This window comes from Excalfactoria chinensis, chromosome 2 (genome assembly GCF_039878825.1).
Source record: "Excalfactoria chinensis isolate bCotChi1 chromosome 2, bCotChi1.hap2, whole genome shotgun sequence".
Taxonomy (NCBI): domain Eukaryota; kingdom Metazoa; phylum Chordata; class Aves; order Galliformes; family Phasianidae; genus Excalfactoria; species Excalfactoria chinensis.
The window spans coordinates 45,492,587-45,514,634 of NC_092826.1; the positions used below are offsets into that span (position 1 = coordinate 45,492,587).

Here is a 22,048-nt window from a genome sequence, read left to right on the forward strand (position 1 = left end):
TGCTCAGTACTCTGAAGAACTGGAACTGATAGTGCTGAATGTGAATTCCCCACAGAAGTGCAAGCAACAGAAATACTTACTTATTGAAGCTGAAGGGAAAAAATGGCCATACAGCTTGGGCTCTGTTTCCAGTGTAAACACTGCAAGTAGCCGACACCATACTAATACAGTCTGGAAAGCACCAATTTGGCTGGAGATTTTAGACTTACATTTTCACAGAAAACGTTCCCTATAATCTCTAATTGGAATGTACCATTGAGAACAATCATTATTAAACCCAAAATCACCTTACGTATGTATCAAAATAAATAGAAATAAACAAACATACAAAAACCAGGTGGGTAGTGCAGAGCTCTGCGATAAAAGAGACAGAAGGCAGAAGCAGAGATGTCAGGTTCATCTTCCAACTCGAGACCAATTTTACTGCATTTTTTCTCCCTTGTACAGATCCAGAAATCTCTCTTGTGCCTACAGTTTCCCATTCATCTCTATCCTCCCTGTTCACATTGTGAAGTCTTTGGTTGACAGCCGCTTCAAGCAGGTGCACAGAGTGCCTGGTACAATATGCTGCCTGTACTAGCCAGTATGCTGTGGTTTGATCATAATGTGAATAAAACAGTGAGGGGAACACTGAGAAACTCTCTGTCAGTGTGATAAGCTAATATTGGAAGAGCATTTTCTGTTCATCCTTAATTTTAGAGTAAAATAAGTGAGAAATGTGAATGAAACGAACTCCTCACCTAACTATTTAGAATGCATAAAAGCATTTCTGGTTTCAGAAGTTTGCTTTTCAACTATCCTTTGATCAAATCATGTATGCAAGATAAAACTAGAACTTCTTAAAAATAGAACAGAAGAGAATGAGTTATGGTGAACAGTACTTTGAGAATACGTGTGGCTTTTGCATTAGAAATAACAACAAAAATTGCCTGCTTGGGAGAAACAGAGGAAACTGCAGTTTTCCAATTTCCCACCGTTTTCCTACTTTCTTTTTGTAATAGTTTCCCTGAAAATCACAAACTCCGCAGCTGTCACGCTGACAGCTTTGTTTTTTTATCCAGCTTGATTGGCAATTCTTAACTGTCATGACTGTATGCCATCCTGTACACTGGCTATCAATGTATATTTCTGCTTTTCTAATTATGTTTGGATTTCTGAGAAATAGCTACAGTGTAAAGAATTTTGGACATCAAGCAGTCACCCACATTTAGGACAGTGCAATCAACCCCCTGGGAAGATAATACAGGAAAGCCTGATTGCTGGTGGCAATAGGGTTGTTTTTTTTCCAGGTCACTGCACAGGGTGAGGCCTAGAAGGTGGATATTTTCCATTTTGCTTCTTTTTCTAGTCATTAAAGAGGCCAGCTTAGTCATGTCCTTATTTTAGACTTTTCCACATGATCTAGAGTTAATGCTCCTCAGATGCAGAAAGTTCCATATGGATCCTTTATATTACTCAAAGATTAGTACATTGCAGTCCCGGTACAGTCCTTTAGGGTTTGCACTGCACTACGATAAAGGAATTTTTCTTCATTTTTGGACACATTATTTTAATCCTTTAGAAAAAAAAAAAAAAGAATTTAAGGAATTTATTTTTTTTTATTATGAATTTTGAGTATTTTAAGACTATGTCTTCTTCTTGGAGAGTGTCAAGAGGAGGGCTATGGAGATGAACGAAGGGCTGGAGCACCTCTCCTGTGAAGAGAAGTTGAAAGAACTGGGCTTGTTCAGACTGAAAAACACAAGGTGGAAAGGAGACCTCATTGTGACCTTCCAATTTATAAACAGGAGGGAAATCAAGATTTTTCAAGAGTAGACAGTGATAGGATAAGGGGGAATGGTTTTAAAGTAAAGGAAGGGAGATTTAGATTGGTTGTCAGGGGGGAAGTTCTATACTGAGTGGTGAGGTGCTAGGACAGGTTGCCCAGAGAGGTTGAGGATGCCCCATCCCTGGATGGGGCCCTGTGCATTCTGATCTAGTACTTCATCTAGTGGCTGGCAACCATGCCTGTGCCAGGGGGGTAGAACTTGATGATCCTTGAAGTCCCTTCCCAAGCCAAAAAGAAAAGAAAAAAAGAAGAAAGAAAAAAAAGAAGACATAGCTAGGGGGATGTTCTTCAGTGACTGCCTTTGAGTTTATAATATCAGGTCAGAACATTAAAACCCTTTTGGGATCAGTTCTTGTGTACCATTGCAAAGTAATCGTTATTGACCGGTGTCAGAGTTGACTGTCAACTTGAGCTCCAAAACCTTTATGAATTGAATTGGTTCTCAACATCTGAAATTTTGCTTTTAGAAGGTATCCCAGCAGTATTGTTACCTTCGACTGCCAAGGTATTGACGCAAGCTGTAGATTGCCCTCTTGTTAGAGATTAAAAACTCTTTGCAAAGCATCAGCTGACCCAAGTTTTATCACTTGCATGATTATTTCTGGAAGCAGGATATTTTGGTGCAGAGTGACTAATTTTTAGGTACTAACATCTTGGATACTTCCTATCAAATGATTGTAAAACGCTTCTTAAATACAAAAAAAAGCTGGTGGTTGGCACTATTCCAAACCAGTGGGCCCTTCTTGCTGTAAAACCAGTTTCTCCCGGTACAAACCCTGTAACACACAACTCATCAGTAGTAGCAGAAGCAACATCTAGATTTTTCATTCTTATCTGCATGCTGCAGTGGCCAGAGCTGTAAGTCATCTCCAAACTACAGAAATCTGGTAATTTATAGACTAATTGGCTATTTTGACTTGCAAATTTCTGTGCAGAAATTGCTCTATAGGAAGCATTTACACAAGCTTTACATTAATAAGATGATAAGAATGAGAGCCAAGGGAGATGTTTCAGGAGTCAGAGCTGAGTGCCCACTCCTAAGAAAAATGACTTACCTAATTGCTGAGAGATGAAAGAGGTGAAATCAGTACCATGTCCATATGTTCTCCAAGAGATGGCAATGACAGCAGTGTACTTGAAGTATATGAGAGGGACAGGTTCCTCTGTGTGTGGCTACTTGCCTCTAATATTCTCAAAAGCAGAGGGATATCAGAGAAAAATCGGCTTTGTGCATCCTATCAGCAAGTGACGTACAATGACACCTGAAGATAAAGGGTAAAGGAGAAGAGGAAAAAAATATTGGAGAGAGAAGTGAACCCTTGGTGGTGTGACCTGGGCCATGAGCACTGTGTGCCAATGGGACTTGCACTCCTCTTGATATCTCTGGTAAATTTTCCCTATGGCAATTTCATATCAGTACTGAGGCAAAGGCCTACTTGAGTATCCATTTTCTGAAGGGTATATTTACAAATTGCCTTGAAATTGTTCAGGGAATAAGAACTCATGACATGTTTTCTTACTCATGCAATTACAGAGTACATCTCTTCGAAGCCTGAGAGTAGACCACATTTGGGAAACCAAAAAAAATAAAAATAAAACTAAGAGGTGTCTTCCAGAGTTTGAAGCCTCAAGTACTTTTAAAGGCAAGGGCTGTCGATGTTTTCTTTTGCGTTGACAGAATCCTTTTAAAAGGTTTTGCGGTGCAAAAAGCTGCTTTCTGTGGGTTTTCATAATGCACCAGGACAGAACAAGAAAATGTTTTTCTCACCATGGCCAGCCATGAAGCTGACTGGGAACACTGTGTACCTGATCTGGGAGGCGATTTTCCGCATGGGTGTAGGGCAGAGCTGCAGGATGGAAGCTTGTGGATGTGCCCTCATGTGGGGATGAGACAGTTTGAAGTTCTCCCCTGGGTGACTCAGATACCTTAGTGTGCTGAAGGAGGTACCTGGGGAGAAAGCTTGCTCCTGACATGAAGCGAGGGGTAAGCAGTCCCATGGCTTGCAAGAGGCTAAGTGATTTTATTCTGCAGGCCTGGAGCAGAAGCAGGGATGGCATAGCCCTGTGCCAGCTGTAATCTAGCAGCCACAAGGTGGCACGAAGGCTTTGTGCTTTCTTGACGAAGTACTTACCGTCAGGTAACAGCTGGCTGCCTGCTCCCACTGCTTGCCAATCCCTCTAGTCTGCAGAACTGCTAGCAGGTGTTCTGAGGGCTTCCATTCCTTATGGGAAAACAACCTCTTTCTGTCTTATAGGGTCAGTGGTGTCTGAAGTGTAAACACAGTACAACACCTAAGGCAAACACTCATCTGGCTGCAGTAGGTCTTGTGCAGCAGGGATGCCAGGACCCAGATGAGCAGCAGACATTCCCTCTGCAGCTTTCTGAATATTGTTGCTCTCTACCTAATGTATAGCAGATACAACAAAAGCATTGACATGGGAAGCTGCAGCTGCCTTTTGGAACAGGTTACCCAGAGAGGTGGTGGGTGCCCTATCCCTGGAAACACTGAGGGTCAGGGTGGATGGGGCTCTGAGCTATCTGGTAGAACTATAGGTGTCCCTGTTCATTACAGGGGAGTTGGATTGGATGGTCCTTAAGTGCCCCTTCCGACTCAAATGATTCTATGATCCTGCACTGAAACATAGGTGAGGCTTTGGTGGGAAATACTTGGCAAATCTATCCTTGGTGCATGCGTCATACTCGGGTCATACGTGATGACTGTGACACCCAGCAGGTTACGGCTGCTGGGGGTGGACAGGACAGGATGAAATGGGGTGGATGGATGGGTGCATCTTGTACTGCTGCAGAGTCTGCTGAGGTGAAATTGAGTCATGAGGATGTGGTAGAGAGATTGGGAATCCGAGGCTGGGTTATTAAAAAGTGTATCATGGGGCTTCTTTGAAATGCATTTATGCAAACTTTACTGCTCTCTGTGTAATACTGCTCCTGTTGAAGCCAGAGTTTTCCCTGTAATATAATTCTCAGTGCGTTGTTTAGAGGTCTCCATCAGAGATGCAGTTTCTGCTGTTCCCCTGACAGAAGAGTTCTTCTCCCTAGGTAGTTTACCTGAAGGTTGTGTGAGAGTGTAAGACAATGTGAAGCAAATAATTCCTGCACCTGGTGCTATGCAGATTCCATTAACAGCTAAGTCTTGAGGAAGTCAAGAATTCAGCAGTTATATTTACATATTCACAACTTGCTGCATTTCTAGCCAGGACCCGAGGCCACGCAAGGATGTTAGCAGTAAGCAACAGCCTGGAGATGCAGAACTGAGAGGCTGTGAGTCAAAGCAACTGCAAATGCTTCTTTGCTCACAGCTCTCCGAGGAACTGGACAGCAGCACCCGGCTTCACATTGCTCCTTTCATAAGGACTTCACAAGAAAGAAACTCACCCTCCCCCCCTCCCCCCCCCCCCCCCATTTTCCCCATTTCTTGTTAGTTAAAAAAAAAAAAAAAGAAAAAAAAAAAAGAAAAAAAGAAGAGTTTTAATATCTCTGTGACCTTTCAGTTTTATATTGTCTATCTGGAGCAGAGAAGCTATTTTCTTCTTCATGAGCTTCCCTTTCACTGCAGGCTCATTTAGGCTTAGGACTAATGTAGCACAGCACAGAATACCACAAGGATTTGAGGTTTTGCAGTGCCGTTACTTGTTAACCATTCCTAAGTTTTCATGACCATGAATCATACATTCTTGGGTGTTATTTGTAGAAATAGAAAGGAATGATTGCAAGAAAGTGTTAACTTAAACCAAATACAAGCCTTGAAAGCAGGAGGAATCAATGGATGTTTTTCTTCTCTTCACTTCCTAATAGCAAGTTTATGCTTTTAGTCTGTGAATCCATGCTTGGGAGCTTCTGTCATCTTTCTAATGTGCTGACATTACCTGGTGCTGTGTTCCAGAACAGCAGTGCAAATGATTTTTCATTAAGAAAAATATGAGGAAAACTCGTGATTCAGCTCTCCCTACTGCTTCTTCTTCCCCCAGGAAAATCAAGGAAGGACACCAACTATATTGAGTGTAATGACTAATAGTGCTGTTCACTAATCAACACTGGAAGATGGGGAAAGATTCCTTCTGAAGGACAGCTTTTGCTCAGTTGCAAAGTCCCCTTTGATTACCTTGTTCTCTAAGGATGAGTAATGTGGAGTTAATTATTTTTAGTTTAGTTCAAGGTTATTAATCATCTTCAGGCTAACAACAACTAGAGAAATTCACCAGTGCTTTCTGTCATTCACCATAGAATTTCTGGTTTGGATGTATAGTTTTCTTTGCCATTGTAAATGATGCTGCTTTCTACCCAGACTGGTAGAAAGACAACCATTTTGGAGGGTGGAATGGAATTCATTTTGACTAGAATCACTGTTACAGAGGCTGAATGCTGGACTTCTCTGAATCCATGGCAGAACCCATCAGTGGATTTTTACCTTAGAGATTAGTAGTACTAAGTGTTTGGAGGCAACAGGAGGTGTAACTCCTGAGTAGCAAACCCACACTGCTGTCAAAAATGTGGAGTCCTCTGACCTCACTGAAGTCACTAGGAGTGTTGCCTTTGACGTCATTGGGGTCAGGTATTTATTTTAGAGCCATTCTGCCATTTAGCTATGTGCTCCCAAGAAGGCACTGAACTTGCTCTATTTCATGCTGTCCTGGGTAAAATAAATAGATTATGTTTATAAATGCGTGCCTTTTAAGAGCATTGTGAAATTAGTAGTAATGCTTTTGGATGAAAGTTACAATGTAATTGTAGAATACTTTATAATGATGTAGAACCCACAGAATTTGTATGTGCACGTCATCAGCAAATTGCAGATGGCCTTTTCTCTAAACTCTGTGATGTGGAGATATTTTCCCCTTTCATAAACAGAACTTTGAACCTATATTCCTGTATTTACCTTGTATTTCAAGCTTTTGAGGTAATATAAAAACATTCTATGCTGAGAATGTGAAGAAAGAAATGAAAGACGTGGAAGTGAGCAATACAGAAAAAGCAACCCCTGGTCCAGAACAGAACTGGCAGAAGTGATATGAGGAGTTACAGACAGTAGATATAGTCAGAACAGAGTTACTTGCTTCCCGTAGATGAGAAGTTTGAATAAGTCATGTTATCGACAACAGCTTTATTTTGTCTGGGATGAATATATACCCTTTTTCCCAATAAGACAAGTGAAACATATCCCCTCGGATAAAAACGCAGCAAAATCAAAATCTAAACCATCTTAAATAGTTATCATTTGGTAATGAGAGAAGGCTATTTCTGTAATTCTGTGCTCATACTTCTTGTCCTTTGTGTCTCAGAGCAAATTCTTGTCACTCCTACATTTTAAATCAGAGAAGCTAACAAAAGATGCTTATCCAGTGGTAAAACATTCACTTTGTACCACTGAAACAAGTACAATGCATACATTTTAGGGCAATCTCAAATCTCGCTGAGGCTTAGAAGAAAGCTGTTTTCACTGTAGAGTGAAATATCTCAGAGAAACACCCCAAAATATATTAAATTAACTCCTTTTTCTAAAAGCCCATAGGATTCAAATGCGAAGTCAATAATATACTTACACTTGGTAGCAAGAAAGCCCCAGGAAAAGGAATTACACTAGAGTGCAAAAATCATATTAAAGTTTCAGGATTTTAAACATATCCAGAGAGTAATGCAGTTTATTATTTCAGGCGCAGTGGTTACTGTGGACAAATCCCATTTCCTCTGGAGAGTCAAAACAGATTGGAGGGTTGAAAGAGAAAGTTCAGTCCTTCAATGTCCGGGCAACCTCCGGTTGTGTTGAGCTCTGTAATCTGCTGTGAAATTCAAACAGGACCAAAAGCAACAGTATTTGCATAATGAGCCCAACAGACATATACAGAGAGCTAAGAAATCAAACAGGAGTTTCTGCAGACAGCCCTCATTCCTAATGAGAAAGGTCAATAAATCTCTCCCAGTTCTGTCTGAAGTCAGTGAGAGCCTTTCCTGTGGCATTACAAGGGTCAGAGACTGATTTTTGACATTACAAGAGGCCATTACTAACATCTCATCTGACCTTTGCATAAGGCAGGCCAAGGAATTTTGCTCAATAGCTCAGGATATTTCAGAAAGCCTGACTTGAAAGATTTTTTGAGTAATGGAGATTGTAATCCAATTTTGTATAGGTGATTAATTGCTTCAGTATTACAGAAATGCATTTTATTAGAGGATAGAGATGGATCAAGGCTGTAATGACACACAAAAGAACATCTTGGTGCTTTCTTTAAGTTTAAAAGATAAGAATTACTTATTTTTCCTTAGACTAAGTAGACCGAATTACTTTACTGATGTTAGATGAATATAAATAACCTTAAAGACCATGATGCTGCCTTGTAATGACAGTTCTTGGCCCCTAACCATCCCCCAGTACATTGTGGGGTTGTGGGGGTGTTCCTGCTGTTTGGGATCTGGGAAGCCCAGAAATCAAAGCTAAAGGCAACTGGGTGCTGAGATAACCATCAATGTTCCATGGCCAGAGTTGTGGCCATCGGTGCAAGGCACAAGGAGAGCTGCATATGGAGGAACTCAGCCTGCGGTCTACCTGAGTGCAGCACTGTGTGGGTGTCCTGGTGCTTCCTACAGGCCCAGCTGTAGCAGCAGCACAAGCATGTGTTGGCTGCAGGCCCCGGTATCTGTCTATCCGGCTTGGGCACCGTGGGGTGCACAGAATGCCTAGGGAGGTCTTGTATTCCCTTCTCACTCTCCTTAATGAGACAGCCTTTGTGATTCTGTCAGTGCAATATGCTACTCTGACATCAGGCTCGGTGTCACCAGCCTTTGCCATCTTCAGAGAGGTTAATTGGAATTACTGAGTAGTGCTTGGCCAACCAGGGCTGAGCTCCACTGCAGTGGGATCAGCCCTCACCCTTACCCCTATGGATTCAGCCCTCCCTTGCCACCCCAGGCTATCCTACACAGTCCCTATATGGATGAAGATCTCCTCCTGGGGCTGCACTGCCAGTACCCGACACTCCTCTAGCACCAGCACCGCCAAACTGGTGTTTTGTAATAGGCTGCATGCTGTTTTGTAATAGGAAAATATAGATGATTCTATTTATTCTCCCTGGCTCCTGCAATGATAAGAAATGTTCTAATTCATTATTAATTTGTTCCAACTATTTCTGGTAATTCTAAACTATGAATAACCTCAGTGATGCCATTAGCGATACCTCAAAACTATAGATGTATTTTAGTTTCTGGACATGGGTGTGAGGCAGCCACTCTGACTGTAAAGGTGTTCCCTAAACCCTGTCACATTTGGGTGCATAACTGGTACTTGCTATTCACGCTGGGTTACAGTGTTGTGACAAACAACCTGGAGCAAAGAGAAATCGTGGCTAGTATTTGTCTGGTGTAAATGATTGTGGATCAGCAGCACTCTGTGAAACTTTGCTTGTTCCATTTGTTTATGGATTTACTCTCCCCTGGACACAAATGGAAATGGAGGTGGGAGCAGGCCTGGGTCTGCTGCCAGCACCAGAGGCTGTTGTTCCTCCCATGGGCTGTCAAGGCCTGCAGTGACATTCTGCAGGCTATTGGTGTTAGCATAGAGGAGGGGCCCGGGGAACATTACATCTCTGAAAGGTGACTTTTTGGTCTTGTTTGCCTTTCATAATTTATTTCTCTACTGTTCAAATGATCGATTGAAGAACAGTTGTTATAAAAGATCAAGGGAAGTGATATTTTTATTCTTCTGTAAAATACAAATCTATCCAGCTGAAAAATGGGAGATTATAAATGTATCTATTGGTCTTCCAAGGAAATTAGTTGCCACATGTGTGGTATGGCAGCACCTCCTTGTGCAGCCAAGCCCCATGTTAGATTTTCCATTCATCTCTAGAAAGTGCTCTCCTTGCCTTTGTGTTTTGATAGGAATGAGTCCTCCTTTGCGTCTCTTATTTCACTGTATGGGGTTAAGGACACCCGTCACGCTGGGCTGAACACTGAGCTCCTGTGTGGGCAGGCTGGCAGGGCACTGCCAAGCCTCTGCTTTTGTCTGTCAACACAAGCTCTGAGTGGGGACAAGAGCAGGGTGGCTGCACCTTGTACGCCCACACTGCTGGCACGAGGAATGCTGCAATGCCTCATCACTTCAGAAAGGGAGAAAAAAATCAGTCCTTTTTCTCCGAACGTGCTTGAGAATGGCCTTCAAGCCTTTGCTTGGAAATAGAGTTAAGGTCATCAAAGACAGCAAAGAATTACTGGAAAAGTCCTCCACAAGAATTTGTTGTGGGATGCAGCTACCTGAGAGTCATCTGTAAAGAATGGTACGGAACCAGCCTGCAAGAAAGGCCTCTGAGTCAGGCCAATGCATCTCATAGAATCATAGAATCAGTAAGGTTGAAAAAGACCTCTAAGAACATTTGCTCCAATAGTCTACCTACCACCAATATTCCCCACTAATGTCCTTCAGTGCCACATCTGCACATTCCTTTCCCTCCTGGGATTTTAGGGTACCTTTGTACCCCAGATCCTTCCTTGTACAACAGGTCTCCAGAGCTGCAGCCCACATGCTGATCCTGTTTGTTGCTCTCTGCTTTTCTGTAGCTTGTACCTTCACCCCAGAGTGTCCCCAAGTGGATGAAAACTCTCAGTAACAGCTTTGCTCTTTGATTGGATGGAAACACATACAGAGCCCATCAGCAGAGCCATGGGCTTCCCAGCCACGTCTAAGATTGGAGGTCTGGGGAAAGGCTGTTAATGAGGGTAGATAGTGATAGGACAAGGGGGAATAGTCTTGAACTGAGACAGGGGAGGTTTAGTTTAGATACTAGGAAGAAGTTTTTCACACAGAGGGTGGTGACACACTGGAACAGGTTGCCCAAGAAGTCTGTGGATGTTCCATCCCTGGAAGCATTCAAGGCCAGGTTGGATGTGGCTGGGGGCAGCCTGGTCTGGTGGTGGGCGACACTACACATAGCAGAGGGGTTGAAACCAAATGATCATTGTGGCCCTTTTCAACACAGGCCATTCTATGATTCTATGATTCTATGATTCTATGATTCTAGGATTCTATGATTCTATGATTCTATGATTCTATGATTCTATGATTCTATGATTCTATGATTCTATGATTCTATGATTCTATGATTCTGTGATTCTATGAAAGGTAAAAACAAGAAGTTGACAAATCCATAGAGGTGTGCCTGAGAGAGAGAGAGCAGTGTTGGTACAGCTGTTTGTTTTAGAGAAAGAAATACTTATTCCTTCATACACTGGAGGAAAAATGTATAACTTTTTATGATAAGATTACACAGTCCAGTTCCATCAGTCTTCCATGTTCCTTACAGAATGCCCGGAAAAACTGAGATGTATGTGAGCAGAGTAGCTACACCTCCAACAGGTGTGTGTGAGATGTCATCTGCCTTTATGGATCAATATAGTTCCTGACAGTTTGATAGATTGCACTTGGATTTTCTTTTTTAATATGCATAAATATGAAAGGGAAAAAAAAGCGGTATTCTGAAGAGCAGAAAAGGTGCTCATCATGGTAGGTGATGCAATGTTGCATCATACGCTTTAGAGCAGTTAGTCCCAGTCAGGCTTAACAAGGCTTAGAGGCTGCAAGCACCACCAGAAATACCTTCAGAATGTTAATGTTCTAGTTAATAAAACAGATCTTTAAAACAGTGTAGTCAGGTAAATTAGAAGGCCTAATTTAAGCTAATGGGAATAAGACTAAGGAAATTCTGCCAGTAAAAAAAAAAACTACTTTTCTTTGGATTCTGCCTTAGGAATCTGCTTTGGAGGCAAGCATTAGGAATGTGAAATCTGTCCCAGCCTTGAATTACAAAGCTACCTAGAAATGTACTTCAATGCGGGGGCCAGATTTAAACCTTTACTTATTTGCCCTCAGCAGTGGTCGTGCCATGTGCATATCTGCGCTGCACACACACAGAGAGCGCTACGACGAGATGAGCATTTTATTGGCGTGAATCACCTGCGACTTACTCACTTGCCCTAGACCAGCATCTGTACGCCATAGACACCACCCCAGTGATGCTCAGAAAAACAGGAACACCACAGGAATAAGAAAGAAAAAACCCCATACCCACAAGCCCAAAACCAACCCAAACCCAACCGCCCCCAAGCCTGACACCCCCTCTACGCAGCAGCCCTCACGCCGAGGGCCGGGGCTTCCCGGTTTCCCCTCCCCAGCCCCCCGACGGGGCTCCCCGAGCCCTCCGGACGGCGGCGGCGACCGCGCGGTGGCGCCCTCCGCTCACGGACTCCTCTCCGCGTTGGCTCCGCGCCCGCGCAGCGCTCGCCGCCGGGGAAGCCCTTACGAGGGAGCGGCCCCGCAACTCGGCCCACGCCCGTCCCGTCCCGTCCCTCCTGGAGCGGAGCTGGGCCCGGGGTGCAGCGCGCTGCCGTCCGTCAGCAGCCATTTCGAAGGGAATCATTCATCGGTTCTAAATTTCCTTTATCTCCGGAAAATCTCGCAAGAGTAAACGACCGTAATAGCAGTGTAATTGTCTGCTGTGTTTTTTGTTGTCGTTGTTTTTGAGAAATCGATCCGGGCTCCAATAACTCATCACGGCGCATTTCACCAAAAAAAATAAAACCAACACAAAAAACCACCCAACCATTCCAATAAGGAAACAGGAGAACGAAATTATTGCCGCTTCCTGAACTCTCTGCTTATGATCCCAATAATTAAAATGTGCGGTAATGGCTCCTGCAGCCTCGGATCTCCGGGGGTAATTCTCGGAAATGAAGGGAGGGGGGTGCAGAGGGGGCCGGGAGCCGCGGGCTGCGCTCAGAGCCCCGCGGGGACGCGGCGGGGACGCGGAGCGGGGATTTCCCTCCCGCAAAGCAACTTTTGTGGTGCGGTTTCCGCACCGCTGCCTTCCCCCGGGGGTGTGTGGTGGGGGCTGAGAACGACACTGAGAATCCCGCAATAGAAAAGGAAAATAATAATGAAGGGGAGGGAGGAATAATAATAAAAAGACCCTCCCCGCCTCCAAAGCCCGGTGGGAGTGGGATCTCCCGTGGGGGCCTCAATGTCTGCGCTGGGGTCGCGGGGAAACCTCCGGGCCAGCCGCACCGCACCGCCCTCCTCCGCCCTTCCCACCGGTGGGTTTTTACATTCTTAGTATTTCTTTTTATTAGTATTATTCTTTTTATTCGGGGGTGGGGGTGGGGGGGGTGGGGTGGGGAGGGAGGGTGAGGGGTTTGAAGCGTGAGCTGGTGTTTATGAGAAACCCTATGACTCCCGTTCAGCTCATCCTGGAGGACGACACCGAGCTGTGTTCCTTGAGGAATTGGGGTGGTGACGTCTTTTCTGATACCCGATTATTACGTGACTGGGGGAGAAAGAAAGGAAAAAAAAAAAAAAAAAAAAAAAAAAAAAAGCATTTGATTCATGAATAAAAATCCGTCCGCCGCCACGGGGGCAACAGCCAATATTGCCCGTCCTCCTCCGAGGGAGCGAATGTTGACGGAGAGGGCTCCTGCCGAAGCGCGGTGTTTGCAAAGATTCCGTCGCTAATTGCGTGGCAGCCGGGGGGCTGCGGAAGGCTTGGTCAAGTTGGGAGCCGCCGAGCGGGGAGAGGAGAAGAGGCTGAAGGCGCTCAGAGAGGGGAGCGAGCTGGGAAGGCAGCACCGCCCGCAGCCAGCCCGCTCCCCGCCTCCGCGCCCGGCCGGCTCCGCGTCCCTTCCCCGCGCCCCGCGCTTCGGCGCCGCCGCCGCTCCGCACCCCGCTCCCTTCCCTTGCAGACTCCGCTCCGGATCTGCTCGGCTGCCTGCAAACTTTTTTGGCCTTTTCGATTTCTTTTTTCCTTTTTTTTTTTTTTTTTTTTTTTTTTTTTCCTTTTGTCGGAGTGGATTCCCCTAAAACCAGCCAACAACTCTCTGCTGCTTCTGCGCCTTCTTCATCCTTCGCCCAGCGGAAAGGCGATGCCGAGAGCCCTTTGACTCCTTTCGGCCGCAACTTGGGAGACGGCTCTATTTTTCCCCCTCCTCTTTGGGGTTTCTCTCCTTTTCCCTCTCTCCCTTTCCCTTCCGCAGCCACACGCTCTCAGTGCCGGGTGTCACAGTTTCATGGTAAGGACCCAAGGCTGCTCTCGGGGCCTCCCGGAGCGGGAGGGCACCGACGGGGCGGGCGGCGGCATCGCTGCGCTCGGTGGGTCGTGGGGGACTCTTGTTGTTTATATTTTTTGATATTTTTATTGTTATTTATTTTTTATTTTTTATATCGGTTTTATTTTTCATTTTTTTTTGAAATGATTTATTTATTACTATATTATTATTATTATTATTATTTTTTGACAGCGCTTTTCCTTTCCCTCCCGCACAGAGTGGCAATGTGTAGCAAAGCGCTCCTAGCCCTCCTGGTCTATGGCATAATAATGCATTGCAGCGTCTACTGCTCACCCGCCGTTGGACTCCAGTACCCGGCGCTCAGGTGGGTTTCCCCCACGCCTCGGGGCTGTCCGAGTGTCCCGGACCCCCTTCTCTTTGGGGGTGCTTGCCTGGGGCCGGTGCGGCGTGAGGATGAGGGAGCCATAGGGAGTTTGCAAGGGTTCTGTCCCCCCTCCCGCCGCGTTTACCCGTCTTTATGCCACCTCCCTCCCGGTCGTGAGGTGCTCGCGTTTCTTTTCTGTGCTACATACTCGGAGTTGCTGCTCGCGTCGGGGGTGTCAGGCGGAGTTTCCCATTTGGGGTTGTGTTCCTTTGCCTTTGGGGCTTTGGGGGTTTTTGGGGCCGGGGCCGCTGTCCCTCCCCGTAGTGCTGAACTCTGAGCGGAGGGTCCTGCGGGGAACCGCGCCGTGCGGGAGGGCGTCCGAGAGGTGTCGTTTGTGGGTGTCACGTATTGGATGTTCTTTGCTGGGTGTCATTTGTGGGGTGTCCTTTGCGGGGCGTTATTTGTGGGGTGTGCTTTGCAGGGTGTCGTTTGTGGAGTGTGATTTTGTGGGGTGTCTTCTATTGGATGTCTTTTGTGGGGTGTCCTTTCTAGAGTGTCCTCTATGGGGTGCAATTCGTGGGGTATCTTTTGTTGGGCTTCCTTTGTGGGGTGTATCTTATTGGGTGTTCTTTCTGGAGTGGCATTGGCGGGATACTGTTTGTGGGGTGTCCTTTGCTGGGTGCTATTTGTGGGGTATCATTTGTGGGATGTCCTTCGTAGGGTGTCCTTTATAGGATGCCGTTATTCGGGCGCCTTTATTGGGTTTCCTTTGCGGGCTCTCCTTTATGGGGTACCCTCTACGGAGTCCCATCTGTGGGGTGCCTCCGGCGAGGCTCCCTGCTGGAAACAGCAGTCGTGGGGCTCGGGAGGCCCCCAGCTCCCTCCCGCCGGCTCCTTCCATTCAGCGCCGTTATTAGCAGGAGCCGAACACTTTAGCGGCATCTATTATTAATACCTCCGCTAAAGCTTCCAGACAAAAATAGCCGCCCGGATCGTACCGTGACCTACATCGTACCGCAGGGAGAGCTGCGGGGAGGGGCTGGGGCGGGGGCAAAGAGGAGAGATCCCGAAGGGCAGAGGCATCGCTCAACGAAACCCAACGGCGGGCGCAGGCCCCACCCCGGCTCCGGGAGCGGCGGGGAGGAGCGGGGCGCGGGGGGGATCCGGTGGGGCCGAGCTCAGCTCCGCTCCGTCGGCTCACTGTCCCGCGGAGGGGACGAGGCTGGGGACGTCCGGCTGAGCCCCGCCCGTGCTTACCGCAGGCTGGAGGAGGAGGTGTACGACGAGGATGGGAACACCCTGCAGGACTTCGCCTACGAGCAAGAGCCGCTTGGGGTGGCGGGGCCGCCGTCCGCGCTGGGCGAGGTGTACGCGCTGTACTACCCGCCGGGAAAGAGGTGACAGCGGGGCGGCGGATAGAGCCGGGGCAGGGGGGAAAGGGAAAACACACAAGGGACCGCGGGCGGTGCGAAAATAATCGTAATGCCGACCCACCTGGTCGGTGCGGAGCCGGGTAGGGGTGGAGGAGCCGGACCCGGGATGGGCACCTCCGGTCGGGGTGGCGGGGTGGGAAGGAGAGGGGCCACGATGCTGCGGGAAGCGGGGCCCGGGGGATACGGGGAGGACGGGCGGTGGCGGCCCAGTGCCGCGGGGCGGGCCTCAGGGATGGGCGCTGACGGGCCGTGCCCCCCTGCAGGCACGCCGATGGGATCTTCAGCAAAGCCTACAGGAAACTCCTGGGCCAGCTGTCCGCCAGGAAATACCTGCACTCCCTGATGGCCAAGCGGGTCGGGTAAGGGCTGCGGCGGGGACGGGAGCGAACAAAGCGCGGCGGGCGGCGGCCGGGGCGGGGCGGCCCCATCTCCCCGCGGTGCTCTGCCGGAGCGATCAGCAGCCGCAGCCGGGGCTCGACCGTCCCTTCCGCGGGGCAGCCCCGGGTGGTGCCATCGTAACGAAACCCCCCGGGAACGCGATGCATAATGCATGGTGGGGGGGAGACGCCTCGCTCCGCACCGCCCCGCCCTTTGTCTGCCGCGAGATACGGGGCCGGGGGCTGGGGGTGAGGGCCGGGGTTGGGATTGGGGTTAGGGCCGGGGTTGGGGTTGGGGCGCGGAGGGAGGGCCCCTCCTGATGGTTGTGTCCTTCTCGGTGCTTTGCAGCGGTGCCAGCAGCGGCCTGGGGGACGAGGCGGAACCGCTCAGCAAGAGGCACATAGACGGCATCTTCACGGACAGCTACAGCCGCTACCGGAAACAAATGGCTGTCAAGAAATACTTAGCGGCCGTCCTGGGGAAAAGGTATAAACAAAGAGTTAAAAACAAAGGACGCCGAGTAGCGTATTTGTAGCGATGAGCAACCGCCGCTGCCGTGCGTAGTCCTGAGAGAGAGAGAGAGAGAGATTGAGAGAGAGAGAGAGAGAGAGAGACCCAACCACCCAAACCCAAACAAAAGTCATTTCCAAAGTGACGGAACGACCGCCGCTCCCGTGTTCCCCAAACATGTATTTATGTATGAAGTAAAGCCATTAAATGAATATTTTGATAATAATATGGTTTTTCTTTTGTACGAAAGCACTAGAGAAACGCACAGATCTACTTTGTGGACCAATCCTTGAGTTATATATGAGATATAAATATATATATATAAATACTGCTACGAATACTAAAGAGCGATTCTTCATACCAAGCTGCACCAGGACGAGAGTTCGCCTGAGCTGTTTATGTTTTTATAGAAAATAAATAGACGAAAAAAGACAATCACCGCTTCGAACAGCGCTCCTATTTTTGTAACGGAAACGAAAAGGGCACTGTTTTTATTCGCCACGGGGGCGAAGACCTCAGTTCTCACCGTGTGCCGCTGTGCATAGGGAGGGCTCAGCAGGAGGGGGTCCCCCCGGCCTCGAGATTTCGATCTCTCTCTCTATTTTCCCCCTTTTTTTCCTTTGATTCCGGTCCTATCCGTAAAAGTAACTCCTCCAGCAATGAACGTGGAGGATTCAGCAACAGCTCGATCCAAATTGTGCCTATCGGAGGGAGAATAGCTAAACGAGCAAACCAACGAGAAAAAAAAAAAACAAAAAAAAACCCAACCAAAAATCAGACCCCCGAGCCTTCCAGGCCCCCCGATGCCGACCCGCAGCGAGGACGGCGGGTGCCAATCGCACCGCTCTCCCGGCTGCGGGCGGAGCGCACACGGCGCCGTGCGGGGCAGAGGGAGAGGTTTCCCTCCCCCCCCCTCCCGGTGAGGGCTGTAAAGTGCCGTGCGTGGCTCTGTGCTGCTCTCCGTGCTCCCCCCGCCCGCAGCCAGCGGGGCTCTCGCCTGTGCGTTTGTCGGTCGGAGTCGCTCTTTTCCTTGGATTGTTTTGCTCTTTTTCCCGCAGCCCCAACTCCTGGCATTTCCCCCTCTCCTGGCACTTTCCGAGCGCTGATAAGCCGCCCGAGTCACCTTTTCGGGTTATGTTCTTTTGGGGGGGGAAAAAAAACTACCCGACAAAACGGTTGTGAACGCTCTCTCACTCCTTTGTTCTGTTTTATGCAAGCTCTGTTGTACAAGTCTAGGAACCCCTGTTGTAGCTACCACTAAAGAATTATGCACTACGACGAACGTTTTTGTTCCTTGTTTATTGAGTTTGGAGGTAAAATTGTATTTTTCTACATTCTGGCTTATTGCTTAGTAAAACTGATTTCATAAAACCGACCTTTTGTCATACAAGAATGTGTAGTGTTCACCTGTGGTCCGGTTTCGAACGAGATAAACCATTTCCACCCCACCTCTCTCTGTACGGACTCCTGTCTCGGCGCACACCCGCGGAGCGCTCGGGGCGGGCTCCGGAGGAGGACGCGGAGGGGGCCGCTCCCAAAGGCACCGCCCGAGCCCGGGGGCGGCCCCGGCTCCGCACGCTGCGGGGCTGCGCTATGGGGCAGGGCCCGACGGGGCGGGCCGGCTCCGAACCCCGCGGCCCCGCCCGCCCCACAGCTCGGCCGAGGGACGCGGGGAGCAGTTTTGCAGCTTTCGTGCCTTCTCTTCACCTTGTCAATCGCCACGAGTTGACGGATGGCTATCTAGTGGCCCTACGATGCTGCAACACATCGGCTTGCGTTTTAGTCGTACTTCTTTCTGTTCTTTGGCGATGGGCAGAGTTTGCTGTGTTCGTGTCGGCTGTGGTGTGATGCCATAGGGCTCTCCTGACGTTTTGTTTCTGACTTTCTCCGTTCGAGTTCCGTGGCTAGCTGCGAGCATCACCAAGTGATCACCTCGGTTATCCTCTGTGTACTTTTTAGGAACGCCAACAGCCTTACAGAGCCTCGAGCAGACCTGAGACGCAGTGATAGTTTAGGTAGATGTTAGTCTCAGAGAACTTATTTTGTGTGCAAATGGATATAAAGAGAACTTCAGCAAAGTATTATGACACACCTGATATCTATAACTAGGACTTTGATAACTGTTATATAAAGTGTGTAAAGTTTGTATTAATAAATTTTTGTAAACAATGCAATTTCGTCTAATGTTTGGGGGAGAGGAACCCAGAGGCTAACAGGGAAAGCTGCGTTTCATCCTAAAAAATCAATTAACTCACATCTGAGCAGCGTTCTTTTAATTTTTCATGCCTGGTTAATCTTTCTATCAATCACCGAATACCCTCTGATATTTTTTACCAGTGATTCATTAGGAGGGACTGCCGAGGCAAATAGCCTGGCTCCGCACACACCACCCGAGCCCCAGCTTCCCAAATCAGCTCCTGTCACCCACTCCTCCAACCATTCCTGAGCTCTGCATTCATTCCTTTTCTGCAGCATTGGTCTGTTTGAGGTTTCCATCTAATCCACTTTTAATGAATGCTGTGTGCATGCCAATGCGCCTCTGAGCATCTATCCCCTGAGCATCCACCCCCCAGTATTCATTGCCCTAGCATCCATCCCCTAGCATCTGTGTCCAGAGCATCCATCCTCCAGCATCCATCCCCTAGCATCCACACCTGGCCTGGCAGTGGTAGCGTCATTCTCTGCACCAGTGTTGTGCTGCCCTAACGGTGGTTGTGCTGCACACCGAGCACTGCTTGGGTCTCAGAGAGAAATAGGCAGCTGCAAAGGGAGCATAGGCAATTTGCCGGCACTCTGGAGGATGGGGTATTCGACCTCCAACCTTTAGTTTTGTTTGTCATTAGCTGCTGATGTTTATTATTTGCACTGTAGCTCAGGGGCTGTATGCAGGGACCTTAGAAAGCAGCAGCAATTTAGTTCAAACCAAACTCTATTTCCTTCTAAGCTCATGCTAAAGCACGGGAATTAAATGACAATTTCCTAGCAAATTATTGAAAATAAATAATAAAAAAAGAAGTTAATTCCAGGATGTGCCATAGACTGGTCATATCCTCCCCACCATGTGTTCACTCTGTAGTTTAGATTCAACAGCAGCACTTTGCTGTCTGTCTGGAAAACACTGAAAGAACTCAGAAGACCAGAGATGCCAGTGGCCTGCATGTAGGATGAGTTCCAGGCTGGGTAAGAACTCTGATAAGGGAGGAACGTCTTAGACAAGGATGCAGAGAAGTGGCCATGAGGAGGGAGGGGGGAGGACAGTGGCTTCTCGAAGTGTAAGAAAATTGAGACACTGCTTCCCAAAGGCTGCACATGGGGAGAAACTGATGCTAGGCTTATTTGGTGGTTATGCAGTGCTCATAAATATGGTCACATGATATTTCCTGCCCATCTGAATTGAGAATGTGCTGAAGAGATTCGAGCTGAAGGTCTCCTTGATGCTGGCAGTTTGAAGACAAGCCTTGCAACAGGTTCAACTGCAAAAAAATAAGGTCTTAACCAGACCTGACCCTTGCTAAGCTGTGCAGAAGAGGGAAGTTCCGCTGTGAGTATCAGAGAAACCCATTTTTACTTAGTATAAGTACGGCTCCATAAAGGGGATCAGCTGTGTTCCCAGTGATTTAAACATCTACTTGAAGTGATATGATGGAAAGTATTGTGCAGTGGTGAGCCGTATAGCATGAGCTTTGTGGGAATGCCTGGCTTTCTGTGCTCTGCCGTGTGGCTAGCTTTGGCAATGGAGAAAAAAGTTGCCCAAGGAAACGAGGGTTACACAACACGTCATTTTGGAGCCCCACATTATAAAACTGTTCTGACATTCAGAATGACAAACTCCAGCTAGTTAATAAGGCAGGCTGACTCAAGCAGGGTGCACAATCTAGGTCCCAGTGTGTAGAAATGCATTGCCACACCATACCTCTCTCATGGTTGCGTAGGACATCAGAACCAGGGGAGCCTCAAAGAATAGGGTTCTGTAGAGTGCTGGTGTACACCCGGGTGTGACAACATCTGTCATTCACAAGAAGTGACTGGAGGATCTGGCCTCCTCTCTGTGTCCCCGCTGAGATTTACTCTTCCCTCTTGAAATCCAAAGTCTTTCTGTTGGCTGTATATGATTTCACCCGGAGTTAAGGAAAATAGAAATTTAACAGGAAGTTGGATATTTCTGGGGCTTGCTTACTTGATAGTTTTGCGACCTTATTTCCAGTTCTAGGCCAAATCATTTAGTCATTCTTCAGGCAAAACCTGCAAGGAAAGCACATCCCTGAACATTTTAAGGACTTCTTGCTTAGTCTCTAGAAGTCCTAACCTTTTAATGGTACTCATAGATTTTTAAGACCCGAGGGGACTCTCACAGTCATCTACTCTATCTTAGATAACACAGGGCATAGGATTTCATGGAGTCCTTCATTTAGCATTTAATTTCTGAGTGAGCTATTCTCTATGACAGCAGTATTGATTATGAGACTTGCAGGAATAGCAGATTTGCTGGACAAGTTCTAAATGGTGCAGCTTAGCTCTCTGTGCCCTCTTTCAGTTTGCTTCATTTTTGAGTCCAGGATACTCACAGCCTGCTGAAGAATCTGTAATGTCTGGAGATTTTCCTCTCCACATAGGTAGTGTCACGATGAGATTTACTCTCCTGTGTTCTACCTTTGAGATAGAAATGTTGGTATTTAAGTGCTCATGGTGAGGGATGTCTCCACAGGTGGCATTGCTTCTCAACCATTTTCAATCTTTAATATCCTCACTGAAATGCTGAGACTAGAAGAGGTTGCAGAACACCAAAACAACTATCTCAAGAATGAGACAAAAAATAGCAGCTTTTCCTCTTCTTCCTCGGGTGTTGCTAGTTGTTTAAAAGCTTCGCATTTGCTCTCTTGGCGTTTGCTCTCACTGTGCTGAGAGATCAAAATCTTTTCCTGCATTTAGCTTCTTTTCTGGACGACCCCTTCACACACCCAGAAACTATGGCCCTAGCTAATTCTGGGAGACATCCATTCATCCTTGCACAGCCATCACGTTCTGTAACCTTCATTGTCACCTGGCTCCCATTCTAGTCAATTTCAAGGAGTGCAGACCCATGCCAGTAGTGCTATTCCTGTATTGTTATGCATGGCCACCTCCAGAACCAGTGCAGATATGTGTAGCTATACCAGAGAAGGCCCAGACTTACCACCAAGCTCAAAACAGCAATGATCGGTGACTGATGGCAGGCTGTTGGCCAGATGTCCTTCTTGTGCACTCAGGCTAATGGAAGTAATCCCATCCTGGCATAACCAAGATCTCATGGCTCTAAACCCGTGTGGGACATCTGTAAGTGCTTTGTGCAAAAACTGAGTGTGGTTCACTTACTTAATTGGAAAAGCTAGAGAAGAGTGCCTGGAATACATGGGAAGGATATCAGGGATATCAGACATTAGAGATAAAGTGGTTCAACTGCTAAAGGCAAAATAAACAAAATATCTACTGCATCT

The 22,048-nt window shown here is 47.4% G+C and overlaps 1 protein-coding gene across 4 annotated transcripts; it reads left to right on the forward strand.

Moving 5' to 3' along the window:
• Positions 1-12,795: 12,795 nt before the first annotated feature.
• ADCYAP1 (adenylate cyclase activating polypeptide 1) lies at positions 12,796-16,786 on the forward strand. Of its 4 annotated transcripts, none has more exons than XM_072330122.1 (5): positions 12,796-12,923; positions 14,146-14,253; positions 15,516-15,650; positions 15,950-16,045; positions 16,413-16,786. In XM_072330122.1, exons 2-5 carry the CDS (start codon positions 14,153-14,155, stop codon positions 16,597-16,599), a joined length of 519 nt encoding a protein of 172 aa, XP_072186223.1. In that variant the 5' UTR covers positions 12,796-12,923; positions 14,146-14,152; the 3' UTR covers positions 16,600-16,786. The 4 variants fall into 4 exon arrangements, with proteins under 4 accessions (XP_072186223.1, XP_072186220.1, XP_072186221.1 ...); XM_072330119.1 differs by having other exon boundaries at positions 12,832-12,923; positions 14,121-14,253; XM_072330120.1 differs by lacking the exon at positions 12,796-12,923 and adding an exon at positions 13,664-13,892.
• The last annotated feature ends 5,262 nt before the right edge of the window (positions 16,787-22,048 follow it).